General features: G+C 39.3%; 1 protein-coding gene across 11 annotated transcripts in view; it reads left to right on the top strand.

The window, feature by feature from the left end:
- The window catches only part of slc8a3 (solute carrier family 8 member 3), a 173,784-nt gene extending 159,910 nt beyond the window's left edge, over positions 1-13,874 (top strand). For 8 of the 11 annotated variants that reach the window (XM_046062271.1, XM_046062278.1, XM_046062272.1 and 5 more), the window contains 4 exons: positions 5,871-5,995; positions 6,459-6,558; positions 8,680-8,952; positions 11,623-12,538. In XM_046062271.1, the coding sequence (XP_045918227.1) occupies positions 5,871-5,995; positions 6,459-6,558; positions 8,680-8,952; positions 11,623-11,999 (875 nt within the window). In that variant the 3' untranslated portion in view covers positions 12,000-12,538. Of the gene's footprint in view, positions 1-4,798; positions 5,016-5,870; positions 5,996-6,458; positions 6,559-8,679; positions 8,953-11,622; positions 12,539-12,660 lie in introns of those variants that run through there. The other 3 variants (XR_006827053.1, XM_046062277.1, XM_046062275.1) reach the window with 3 other exon arrangements.
- The last annotated feature ends 525 nt before the right edge of the window (positions 13,875-14,399 follow it).

Genomic DNA, 14,399 nt, shown 5'->3' with positions numbered 1-14,399 from the left:
TTTTGTCAACATTGTCATTTTTTGCTTGAGCTCACCATTATTGATGCACATAACAGAATTTTAAGCTCTGTGATTGGATGTTTCTTGTCAAAACCATTGACTATATAAAACATGGATGTAGTCTCCATGACTTCACCCATTGTTTTCTGAAGAGCGATTGTGAAGCTAAATGTGGGTGGCGCCGATCATTGTCATCTTGGCAGTGCTTTGCTGCAGCTAGCCACCTGTCACAGCACCTACTGGTCACTCAAAGCAGTCATTTAAAATAAACAGGCTAGTTATATAAAAATACACTTCCCAAATAGTTTGCATGAATGGGGGAATGAGCTATAGAAAACTGTTTTTGTACTAGGCTGTAAACATGTTTATTTCCGGTGTAAAGTTGGGTATTTTAACATTGGGATTGACTCGCTTTTGGAGACAGCTTCAAGTGGCCATTCGAAGATCTGCAGTTTTTGGCTCTTCTGGGTTGGCTTTATATTTTAACCCCCGAGGTTGCCGCTTGGTCGAATCACAACTTAGGTGTCAAAGTCCCCAAGAAATGTTTTTATGTACACAGGCAGGTACTTTGTCAAAGAATCAGATATGACCTCACTCTGTTGTTAATCCTTTGTATTGGTGAGTCAACCAGAGCTGTTTTTCAATATTTTCTTTAGTACATTTTATAGAATAATGAATTGATTAATCAAAAGAATCATTAACAGATTTATCGAATATTAAAAAATAGTCATTTGTTGAAGCCTTAGTTTTGTACTTTGTTAGTTTGCATATCTCTATTTGTATGTATTTGTGCTTATGTACCTCTTTATTTTGTATGTGCTCGTGTGGTTTGCTTTCATCTGTTCCTGTTTGTATTGTTTTATCTGAATGAAATGACATACTGTTATTACTGACTGGGGTATGGACTCACCACAGCTGGGTTTTACACCACACTTGGCTTCAGATCAGCACAGCTCGGCTAGTACTAATGATAATGAAGCAAGTCGCCCACAGCAATTAATGCACTTAGCTACTAATGATGATTAACTGTGGACTGTATTTGATTCAGGGAGTTGATAAGCTGCCTCCGAACACAAACAGGTTAATTAGTATCATGTCTCAGTGAAAAAGGTTTCAGAAGGAGCCGGACTATTCATGGAGGATGTGAACAGCTTTGCTTTGTCCTTCAGAGCCTCTGATCCCTTTAGGAGTGTGAACATTTTGTCCTTGTTTTATGAATGTAAGTAGAAATTATGATGAAGACATCAAAAGGAAGAGTTGTCAACATGATTCTCTAGAGGCGTTAAGGCATGGGAAGGCTTTCTCCTCTTTCTTCATCCACTTATGGCGTATCCTGTCATGTAATTATCTGCCTCGCTGGATAACTTTTTGAGCCTCTTTTTATTCTTTATAATTTAGTTATGGTTTACACTTTGCCAAGGGCATCTGAGCATGTTTAGCTGTGTCACTGATCTGCTCTGCAACACAGCATGCAGATAAACAGTCTTAATCAAAATGCTAACAAAGGGGTGTGATAGTTTTGAACATCTGCATGAGGCACCTTCACCATCAGCATATTTTGTGCAATATGAGCCGTCTTTATTTTAAAAATAAAGAGAGAGTTATAAATCCTAAACACAACAATGGAGCTAAAATCAAAGAATAGAACTATTAAGTAATAGAATATAATGGTTTTCACCGTCTGAGTCACTAGCTGGGTTTATTAGAAGATGGATCTCTCCTAAAAGTATATCAAAACAAGTATTTGGATTACATTGGAAGGCTTTATTTGTACTTCAGGGATAGTTCTCTGCCCATCGAGAGAATTAGTGAAATGGTGAAATGTATGTAATGAAGTTTAATCACAATTTTTAATTTATATGAAGCAAGCTCCTTCGTTGTATTTATGTTGTTTATTATGTTTTATTTATTCTTTATACAAAATGCATTTCTGTTTGCTTCTTCAATGTGCCCAGATTGTTCTGTTTGATCTGTTACCTGTTCTTCAGTGATTTACTGTAAGATTTTATCTTGCATGGAATCATGTTCTTTTTTACTGGAAAAAACTGAACAAAAATCACAGAAAAGTGTGATATTATAAGTCCAAGTGATGTGTGATTTTACTGATATTGACTTTTGAAAGCTGAAAATATAGGCTCCCAATAGCTAATATTTTGAAGATATGTTGTGCTGTATTTGTGAATCTGACATTTTCAATGTCCCAAAAATTATTAAAATTAAAACATTACAAGGATTCAGTGCTTCTTCTGTTTAAATTTAATCTATTTACAGAATAGAAGAGCCTCTGAAGAGACACTAAAACTCTCCAACATGCAAAAAAAGGTTTTTAGGCTGACTGGCAGCTATTCATGGCAGGTTGAAGCAGGATTTGTTGTCGTTTGTACGCTGTCCCCCAACTGAAGCTGTCAAAGAAAATCCTGTCATCCTCACCTCCTCCATATTGACAGTGGCAAAACTGGCTCTTGCACAATATAGATCCCTCCAACTGTTATATTTCAAGATTTGTGTGTGTCACAAATGTGATTTTTGTAAAGAAGAAGAAAACACAATTTAACATCTGTTTTCAGATATAAAAAAATTCAACAACAGTTTGGAGGACAAACAAATCTATATAATATACAGTATATATTTAGAATTACTATTTCTGTTTTATCTTTGACATTTATAGCTTAATTTATTTAAATACAAGCACTATGTACTTTTTATCTTTATATCATGATAATGGTGGGAAATAAAAGTAGCTTTATCCGATTTATTGTATTAAAAGGCCAAGTTGTGGCAAATGCATATATTGGTCCAATGCTTTATACTGAAACTGTTATATGGGTTTATGTATAATTATTATTACCCCCAAACTTAATCATCTGGCAACAGCTGGGAGTAATAAAGTTTTGAGTTAATGTTATGCTGATAGCTAGAGATCATTACTTAAAATATCCTACCATTTTGTTGATTTCTATCGAACATTTTCCCCTTAATTAACCTTTATTGTGCTTTGGTGGTATATATATGTAGATGTGAGTGTATATATTACATCTCAGGGTCGATACGCATTATCTGAGGCCATCACATTTTTCTCCTCCTTATCAACCTGCTTTCTTCCTTATGCATGTTTCTTCCATTTCCAGTGCTCATTGCTTTTTCTGTTTTCTCCATGCCTTCTTCCTTTCCCTCATCCTCCACTTCCTCGTCTTCCCTCTCACCCACAGCCCTGTTGTTAGCTGGCGGTAAGTTGTCCATTTCTCCTCCTCTAGGCATCTCCACTAACGTCATCTTCTCTGTGTGTGGTGTAGTTTTAACATCAGCCCTAAATTTGAGGGTTGAGGATGACACATTACAGTAGGTGGTTTATTTTGCTACTTATGAGGATTTTCAGTCAGTACTCATACTTTGAGGGGCTTGATATAAATAAACTGCATGCTAACGCGGTTATCCTCTTCTACTGTCATTGTTACAAACAACACATGATCTTTTGCTGCTCTCTCCCGCACTTAATGATGGATTTTCATGGTAATCAGCTGGTTAATTAATCATAAATCCATAAATTATGTTCTCCAGTCAAGAGCAAGGTTCAGACACTTGATAACTGTCAAGATAAAAACCTGCAGTTCCGAAATTAGAAATTTAATTACCTTTGTGGGACTGTGTTATTATTTTTTTCCCCTTCCTTGTCAAGGAAATTGTGTCATGTAATGGTGCAGCGCAGGGGGAATGGCTGGATAATCAAATTTTAAACATGAAGCAAAAGAAATCCTGTCAGGACTTGCGGGTACCCACTGTCTTGGGTGTGTAATTGATTTAGCTTAAGAGAGAGTGTGTGTGTGTGTGTGTGTGTGTGTGTGTGCAGGACTGATGCGCTGGTATAATATGCATGCCTCTGTGTTCGGGTGTGTGTGTGTGTGTATTTGTGTGTGTACAGGACTGATGTGGTGGTATAATATGCATGCCTCTGCGTTGGGGTGTGTGTGTGTGTGTGTGTGTGTGTGTGCTTGCTGACATGCCCTCCTATCAAGGGGACTTGGCTGTGATCTTTAATGGCAATGTTAATATTTAATGGTAAGCGTGTTGTCAGCAAAGAGCAGCAGGCTGGGACTCGGAGCTCGTATTAAAGATGACAAGGTCTGTACACCAGGTGGCTCAGTGGGGGTGTCACACACAGAGTGGGATGAGAGGCCTTTGGATGCACAGCCACTCCTTCTTGATAGAGTCTGACAATATAGAATTGATGTTATGGCGCTCTTTGTAGTGTGCAGTGCACTCAGGAGCTGTGCGAAGCATTGTGGCTTCTTTCTACAGCAGAGCCACCCAGAACAAGTCTGACAGGCAGATAGAAGGACTGATCAGGGCTTCCACAAGCCATGGAAATCATTTTGTATAAAAGACATTGTAAAATAAAGCCTTAACAAATGCTGACATTGAATGGAAGGCCTTGAAAGTACCTGATTTGTTATTCTTGCTCCTCCCTACAATCACCACTTCACATCCTTACTGTGAAACCGTATCATGGAGATTTGCATTGCATTTAAAGGGTCCACAAAAAACACAAGCACAAAAGTTAATTCCAGCCCTTGGAAACAGTCTGTCTAGTCCACTTACTAGCTGTTTCTAGAGCTTTTAACACCATTTTACACGGTCTCCATCAGCAGATGGAGTTTGCTCAGTTGTCATGGAGATGGATCTGTTCCACAGCTGTTATGATTTCATGGATGATACCTGTCAACAGATCCATCTTCATGACAACTGAGCATCTCCATTCACTGATGGAGACCGTGTAAAACGGTTAAAAGCTCAAGAAAAAGTTAGTAAGTGGACATTGAGTCGGATTTGTTTTGCCAGACCACAAAAACACAGTTTCTCACTTACCCCCAGTCGTATGTAATCATACAGATTGTTTGGGGTTTGGTTTTAAGTTACCTGTCTCTTACATTTCCTCAACCCACTGAAGACAATGGAGGTGAAGAAGAACATATTTAATGGTTTTCACTGGAAAGATCCACAGAACCGAACGAGTTATTGTAAGTCATCCTACAGAAATAAAAACTCTTAAATGAACAAACTAATTTCATTAATGTTAATGTATTTGCCATTGGATTAATGTGAAAAACGTCCTGAATCTTCCATGTCGAACTGAAAATTATGTCAGCAGGAAGGTTGTCACTTGGTACTGATTGCTTAGAGCAAAACACTCAGTAGGCCAATAACCCCCTCCAAGAGAACATGAACAGGATTTTAGAGACTGATATCTCAAAACCTAAAAAAAAGGGAAAATATATGTTTTTGTGATTTGGGCTAACCGACTTTTAAAATGAAGGATTTCTTGACAAAGTCATGGTTTAACAAGTGTTCCTTATGACATGTGGGACCTTGAAAGTCATTGTAAACTCCAACACTTTCGGATAAAAGTAGAAAAATGGGAAATATAGATAAAATAAAGAAATAGATCTGCACTAAATATTTGCCTTTTCAGTGTTTGCGTTTTGTGATTGATCAAGCATGGAAGTTTTTCTAACCTTTACATAACAAAGTTGGACTGCCACCAAGACACCTGCCACAGAGAAAGCTTTTAGAAAGTGGCTATTTAGTAGGCTTTACTACCATAAATGTCATAGTTCGCTTTTGCACTGATTGAGTCGGACAGATGTGAATTGAAAACTGCATATTAAAAAAATCTTGTCTCTTTGTAAAGCCTGGACATTATAAAGGCTGAATAAATTCAAGCTGTCACCAATGAGATAACCTTCTGATGCTTTGTTTGTATGCTGTGAAGTACAACACAACATGCTAATCAGCTGAGCATCCTCTTATTTTGATTGCCATCTTTCTCACTGTGATTGCATTTTATTTTGCTCCCTCTCGTCTTCTCCGCTCAGATGTACCAGACAGGAAGATGACATCAGACGAGGAGGAAGCCAGGCGCATCGCAGAGATGGGAAAACCAGTGCTGGGGGAACACTCCAAGCTGGAAGTCATTATTGAGGAGTCATACGAGTTTAAGGTGGGAAAGGTTACTCTTCAAACAGAGCAAACACAGCCTCAAATGCCTGATTATTACAGCTGAAACCAATGTTTTTAATGCAGTCAAACAGATACTAATTCAACTGCCACCTTGCCTTAAAGACAGCTACAGAACATATTTCTAATTTTAGCAGAGGGGACTGTTGCTCTTCAGAGGCTTCCCAACCCACATAGATGCATTTCCAGAGGAGATATGGTTTATATGTATCCTCTCACCTCCTCAGTCAGAAAATATACCCACCATATTTGTTTCTGGCATGTGGTTTTGTCATGCATCAAACAAGCGTTTCTGCTGCCTGGAACTTGATGCCACTGCCATCATGTGGCGAAGCTCATGTATTTCTCTTTTCACTTTGTTAAAGCAGCCTCACACTGATGCAGATGGTAGACTCCCAATAAATAAGGGACAAATTCCATTCTTGTGTCTTTATTGTATCTCACAGAGCACAGTGGACAAGCTGATCAAGAAAACCAACCTGGCACTGGTGGTGGGAACAAACTCCTGGAGAGAACAGTTCATGGAGGCCATTACAGTCTCTGCAGGTACTGTAAAAAAAAAAACAAAATATCATTGTGACAATTTAGGTTTAATTAAGGTTTTATTATCAGACACTCTAAATGGTATTTTGGAGACTTTTAAAAGAAATAATTTGACATTTTGGTAAATATGCTTATTTGCTTCTTGCTGAGAGTTATATGTGAACGTTGATACCACTCTCAAATCTGTATGGTGAATATGAAGCTACTGCACTACTGTTTTTTGTTCAAATTAAAGATAGCTGAAAGGATAGCTGTTTCCCCCTGTTTCCAGTCTTAATGCTAAGTTAACTTTTACTGCCGGTAACCTCATATGTAACAGACAGATATGAGTGGTATCGACTTTCTCATCTAACTCTCACATATTGAATGTCGTCATCTCAAAATATTGGCTTCAGCTCAAAAATAATGGTCTCTGGAAAAACTCATTTAGTGGAATTCTCTGTGAAAGCAAGGGTCTTGAAGCTGTGGAATAATCTTATGTATGTAAGAGAGAACTCATCCATCATGTCAGGCGACAGCAGCATCAGCTCACCCTGCAGCCTGCAGTGCAGCTGCCGCTGTGTCCGCTGCAGTCACAGCCACCATGTAGTGAGCTCTGTGAAGGCCTTGGTTCGTCACTTTGGTCCTGAAATATTTAATCCAGCGGTGCTCTTTATTTTTTCATGACCCACCCATGGCTGAAAAATGCATGCACTCACATGGCCTGACACTTTGAATCAGCACAGTGTCCCTCCTGTTCGATGAGTTTCCTGTGAGCTGCTAGGACACATAGGACGCCCTGCTCCTCCAACTTAGGAGGGTGACCATTTACATGCATTTTTAGCTGTTGTAAGATGACCTTTTTATGTAGAGGAGCTCACAGTGAGTGGGGTTCTGAAGGTGACTGAATCTGTCACCTTTAGGTTAGGTTGGGGAAATGTCCCTTTGACTAATTTGTCACCCTGCCGATCAGTTCCACCAAATAAATCTGCTGCAATGTTCACAATGCGTGAACTCAGCCAGAAAGCCAGAATAAACTGAGCTTGTGTCTGTCCCAAATCTATGCATCCCATACATTACACTACATACAGTACTAACAGTCATAGATACTGTTTTAGCAGTTAGTGCACAATATCATCAACATCCTTCACACATTTTTGTAACTGACTGTTACAGCCAATTATTAAGATGAATTAATACTTGTGCTTGTTTTCCAAGATCGTTCTAGCTGTGGGAGCTCCACTTCCTTTGTGCACTGCATTGTGGGACTATCAGCAGCACCCTCTAAAACCTTATTTATTATATATGCTAACTGTCTAATTTGAGTATACTTCACATTTCTAGTGTGAGCACACTAAAACCTGCAGAAAAAGTGTGTTGTTTGGATATGGAATGCGACATGAGACTTATTTACCCATAAACAGAGCCAAAGCCAAGGTTAACCTAAAGTGAAGGTTTTTTGAGTTATTAGAGAATAGTTTAAGAAATCAGGCAATGGATTCTGCATTATTAAAAAAATGTAGAAACAGTAAAATGTGTAAACAAAAGTTTGCAACCTACCAACTAAAGCAAAAGTTAAATGTATGTACAAACTTCATCCCCATCTATTAAAAGACAAAAATTATTAATTAAAAATGAATCATGCCTCGTGGTAGTTAATAATCTTGAAATGTATTCGTAGCATATTTAAAGTTGAATATACACAACAGTAACGTCGGGCTTAAGTGATATGATGTCCCACGCTCAACAATTTGCCATTTTTAAGTGAATGTTGTTCTCTTCCTTCCCCTCTCTGTCATCCCTTATCTCCTTTATCGATCCTTTATCTCGCCAACTTTGTCCAACTCTTCTCTGGCTCTGTACTCTCTCAACTATGTGCTTCATCATCTGTCTTTCTTTTTTCTTTCCCTGTCATATTCTCTTTTGCTTTTTCATCTTCCATCTCTCTGTCTTTTTTGCTCTCCTAATATTTGCTTTCCCTCCTTCGGCCTTCACTCTTTATCTTTGCCCAAATATTCTGCTATCTCTTTGTCCTCTCTGCTGCTCCATTCTCTCCTGTCATCCCATTACGCTTCAATCTTTCCTACCTTTTACACCCTAAACTCCCCCGCTACCTCCCCCCCGCTCGCTCCCACTTCTCCCCAGGAGATGAGGACGAAGAGGACACAGGGGAAGAACGGCTGCCGTCCTGTTTCGACTACGTCATGCACTTCCTCACTGTCTTCTGGAAGGTCCTGTTTGCATGCGTTCCTCCCACAGACTATCTGAACGGCTGGGCCTGTTTCGTCGTCTCCATCATTATCATCGGCCTGCTCACGGCCGTCATTGGTGACTTGGCGTCTCACTTCGGCTGCACCATTGGCCTCAAAGACTCAGTCACTGCTGTGGTGTTTGTAGCACTTGGTACTTCTGTCCCAGGTGAGAAATGGACACGTCATTGCTAAAACACTCATGTTTGTAATGTTAATTTCTGTCCTCTAAAGTTTTGCATATTAATGTTTTTATGTCACTTGATGGATTATATGGCTCTTTATAGTTTGTGAAAATCTCTGACTTCATGAGATTTTTCAAACAGCAAACCTGCTTTGTCATCAAGATGGCTGATATTCTTATTTCCTCCAAACTGACATTTTCACCCGGCAGGAACAATATGTCACCAAAAACCTTGACTCTGTCAGCATATTTGTTATTAAAGGGCCTACGTGCAGCATTAATAAATCATAGCTGCATTCATTTTGGAAAAAAAAAATATATATATATTTTAAACAAACAAGACCAATACAGAGAAGATTGTAGGCTTCCACTGGCCTTCGCAATGTAATCATATTTTGAGCAACAAGTGGATTTGGCCAGAAATTGAAAATATAGAGAGTCACTCCCAGCATGTTTATCTTCTTCAGGATACTGAAAGATGTCGGGGAACAGTGTGACAGTAACGGGAATTGTGGAAGATTCAGGAAACACTGACTAACAAAACTAAATAACACTAACAACACTAATAAACTTCATTGTCTCCTTTATTTTTTATCCAAATTATACTATGAATTACACAAGAGTATAGTGATGTTTAATGGCTTTGAAATCCAGTTTTCTCAATCAGCTGTGAACGATGGGACCCTATAGTTTGAGCAATTTGGTTTTTGTATATGAGTTTGAAGTGGGTCCTCTGAAAAGGGTGATGTCACGTATATATATGCGCCAACATTTGATTTCTGTGATTGAAAGATCATCTTTGACCTTTGAAACAGCAGCTTTGGATAGATTTTGCTCAATTTTAATGGAATTATAGATTTTAAGATCGTTTTAGCTTAGTTTGGCATAAAGACTGAATAGGACTGGTAATAAGACAGAATAACAGGGAAACAGCTAATTACACATAATAAAATCCAACTAAAGCTCACTAATTAACATATTTTATCTTGTTTGTTTTATCCATACAAACACTGATGTGCAAATATGTCCTAAACAATTCCTTTCAGGACTTCTCGTCCATGTTGGTTAAAGTTTGAGATTCAGGAAGTCATATAGGCTCTCGCTTGAGATTGCAGCTTAGAAAATTGTTCTTGTTCTTCGGAAAAATTTTTTTTTGCATAAGTCAACAATAATTGCCCTCTTCATTTTTTAGTATAGCATAGTGGATGAGAACACAGCCCTGGCTCTGTAAATGGGAAACAAACAAAGTGGCCCGCAGCTCGCCACACTATTACTATTGACTATTCCAGCCAAGATTTTGTGTAAGCTAACTTTAAATGACTTGTCCACGGACACTCAGCTTGCTTTCTAGTTTACCAAGACATGCTGTTGTTGTGATGGTAGCTATAGTAGCAGGAGAGTTGTTAGAATCACTGTCACTTCATAGCAGCAACTACAGCTTATGTTTGTTACATTACTTGCTGTGTCGTTGTTTGCTCTATATCATGGTATTTTTTGCGGAATTGTATTTTTCCAGAAATGCAATGCATGCTGAAGCCAATATTTTGAAATGCAGAAAAGTCTAGTGTGTAATATTTCTGAGCATCTATTGACAGAAATGCAATATAACATCCATGACTATGTTTTCAGTGGTGTATAAACACCTTACATAATAAACCATTATGTTTTTATTACCTTAGAATGAGCCATTTCTATCTACATAACCGCGGGTCCCCCCTTCCACGGACGTCGCCATGTTGCGCCGTCATGTTTCTACTGTAGCTGAAAAGGGACAAACAACGCTACAGAGAGCGTTTCATCACTAAGTTCTTCTTCGTCTTCTTGTAGAATTCAGGCAGTGTACTGCCTGACACTCATCACTACAGTGAATATGTACGTTCAAAGAAGAAGAAGTAGAAGTAATAATATACAGCAGGAGTCGGCAAATAACCTTTGCATCCGCGCTTTTATTTTGTAGGCAAAAACATTAAAGAGGAAGTTATTATGTGAGTAACTGTTGCTGTCAAGACTGAGATCTATTTCAGCACCCCTATCAAAGTATTTATTTATTTATTTATATTTGTTGCCGCTATCAAAGCACCATAATCTGGCAGTGGGCCAGATATGATTGCTGGCAGGCAGTTTTGGCGAGGGTCCATAATCACGGAGAGAAGTAACTTGTTTCCCTTGTCAATGTTTGTATAAACTATATCTATTATATGATGTATAATGGACTGTGGCGCAGAAACAGTGACATGGTTACACACTCTTGGCTTACATTTTCTATGTTATCTGTTAGTGGCCAAGTCACAATAACATGGTTTTACTGAATAATTAAGTAAATATAATTTCTTAATAAATCTACCTAAAGAAACCTCATTTCTTGACTGGCACTCTCTGCTGTCTCATAAGACGACACCTTTTGTCCTGTGTCAGCAACTGCAGCTTTCTTACGCTCTTTGAAAGGGTAGGGACATTGGTAGACTGGAAAGTTGGTTGCAATTCACAACCTCACCACTAGATGCCACTAAATCTTACACACTGAACCTTTAACTTTGAATCAAAAGCTCCAGACAACTCTTACATGGACCTTTTGGAGAGATTGTTTTGTCAACTACATTTTTAAAAATTACCATAAAGGAAAATGGTAATGACAAATGACTTCTCTCTCCACAGACACCTTTGCCAGTAAGGTAGCAGCAGTCCAGGACACCTACGCAGACGCCTCTATTGGGAATGTGACCGGCAGCAATGCTGTCAATGTCTTCCTGGGAATAGGCTTGGCCTGGTCAGTGGCAGCCATCTACTGGCACATGAAAGGGAAGCCGTTCGTGGTGGAAGCTGGCTCGCTGGCCTTCTCTGTCACTCTTTTCACCATCTTCGCCTTCCTTGCCATCTCGGTGCTGCTTTACCGGCGCCGAGCCCACATCGGAGGAGAACTGGGCGGGCCCAGGGGACACAGACTGGCCACATCAGCCTTTCTTTTCTGCCTCTGGTTCCTTTACATCCTCTTCTCCAGTCTGGAGGCCTACTGTCATATAGAGGGCTTCTAAACAGAAAAGACCTCAGCGTGAGAGGATACACACATACAGGGGTTTAAAGTACAACTTCAGAGGTAAAAGAGTGAATTCTCACTGCGGAATTTGGGTCAGTCTTGTATGGTATGAAAGGACAGGAGAGGTAAACCCGGGGTTTTCCCAGACCTCCCTCCCTCTCCCTCTCTCTCTCCCTCAACCCCTTCTGTAAGGATGCTTTGAGGTGTGTATCCTGCCCTCTAGTGCCGACAGGCCTGTTCGCTCCGGCTATAGGAAAGCCGTCCTGAGCCTGTGCGAGTGTGCTTACAGTTGGGATTGGGTTACCACAGAGTCCAGAAGATGCCGATGCCAGGGTGGTCCTGCATTCCACTGGAAGAGACTGAGGTCTTATATCTGGAGAGAGTTGAGTTAATCAGAGGTATATATTTTTCTCAGCATCTGAAGAGAACGACTTTTTTAAAAAAGTATTTTGGGGATAAAAATGCAAAAATAAATAAAACAAAAAAATAAACACACACACACACACACACACACACACACACACACACACACACAAAGAGGAATAAAAGAACTATTTTCTGATCTATGTTAAGGAATAGCAAAAGATAATATCATAAATGGGAATATGTTGTTGAGTGATGGTGGGATGGATTCATAGTATTTATTTTTATTTGCATAGTTTCCTAAGAAGCACTGCAGAGTTCTCAGAAATCACACAAAGATGAAGAGGAAGAGGAGCGACAGTGACAGTTCATACTGGCAGATGAATCACCATTCAAACAGGCGAGGAGGAAGAGGTGGACACTGCCCTGAACATTACTTCCGTACTCTATACGTATCTATATATAATATATTTCCATATTTTCTGTATATTTTGAATATTTGTTTAAATGTGGTCACCTTCTGCTCTAACAATAGAGGATTTCTGTGGCAAAGCGGGAGGGGAGGGGGGGTCAAACTATATACTGGAACGATGTCTTCACATTTCTAAGAGTTATGTATCTTGCCTAGGTAAAAGTACGACATTGTATTTTATTTATTTACTGATATCTTGGTCTCACTCGAGTTTTCACCTTTTCAATCAGAAATCTGAAAAAAGAAAAAAAACATGTTGCTGCAGAGGTAAATTCAGAGGTATTTTTCTACTGTTCCTTCCATGCACTTTGCTGTATAGTTCTATTTATGGAGACTTCTACTTGTACTTGTGCAAAAGGCCAATATTGAAGGTGTCACTATGGACTGAACAGAGTGCCTGTGGAGGGAGAGGCGTTTGCTGCAGCTGCCCACACCGACAAGCTCTTTGCTCAGTTGAATAATAATAAGAGTTTCTTCCTAAAATTCTGCATAAGCATTTTTAAAGCTGCATTAAAAGATTTTTGGCCACTTGGGGTCAGTATAAAAAGCTGAAATCACAACATCTGCCATGTTGTAACCTTAAAGAAAGCCAAAGTCCTGGTGCATAATAATAACATAGGCCTACTGTTGAGCTAGGTCTTGTAGTAATTTGCATTATGACAAATATTAATGTGAGATTGAATCAGGTTTTCTCACTGGAACAGCTCTTCTGTCACTCTGGCTCTATATAAAGTTGCTATGGTGAATGTGTTAGCAAACAATTGCTTATTTACACATCCAGTAGAAACAGAGAAACATAAGCATTCATTTGGAGATGTTTCTGGCCACCTGGTGAATGTAATTCCAATAGTCCCTCTCCTTTTAGCTCTGTTTAGTTCTCCTACAACTCCAGGGGGAATATCGTACTTTTTAGCTGCCACATATTGCACTTTTATTTCACCCTAGATGCTAACTTTGTTTGCTGTTTGGTGCTGGGCAGGAATCATACAGCGGAGTTAGCTAAAATTGCTACTTAATGGGGCAGGGGTGGTGGACTGGGGGGAAAGGGGAAAGGGGACTGAGCAAACAGGGCCCTCATGTGAGGAGAGCCCACAAAGATACTAGAATGAATAGGCGTGGATGCGGGGAGGGCCCCATAAACAATGCTTATGTACAGGGCCCAGATTTTTTTTATGGGGAACTGCAGAGTTGGGTGATTTTTTTAATTTTATTTGTGGGTTTGTAACTATGACCAACAACTTTTCACAATTACATGTAGTCATGTCATCCATTGTTAAATATCGATTAGTGCAGCTTTAACAAAGTAAAATATATTCTTGCCAATATAGGAAATCAAGGTGATTCAGTAATCAGATTTGTTGGTGTTTTGTTGGCAGCGCTTCAAAAAATGACTCATAAATTACATGTTGGTTCTATTTCAACTTTTGATCATTATGTAAAGAGTAGGTGTCAGTGATGCTCATTTTGGATTGAAACTTGAGTGAAGAAGCCGTGTCGAGAGCTGCTGGCGTGGGCGGGCAGCAGATAGCGCCAGGTTGAATTTGAAAGTAGCCTGATATTGAT

This window comes from Micropterus dolomieu, linkage group LG11, assembly GCF_021292245.1.
Source record: "Micropterus dolomieu isolate WLL.071019.BEF.003 ecotype Adirondacks linkage group LG11, ASM2129224v1, whole genome shotgun sequence".
NCBI classification, from domain to species: Eukaryota; Metazoa; Chordata; class Actinopteri; order Centrarchiformes; family Centrarchidae; genus Micropterus; species Micropterus dolomieu.
Note: the sequence above shows the minus strand (reverse complement) of the source record. Positions and strands in the feature narration are given on the sequence as shown.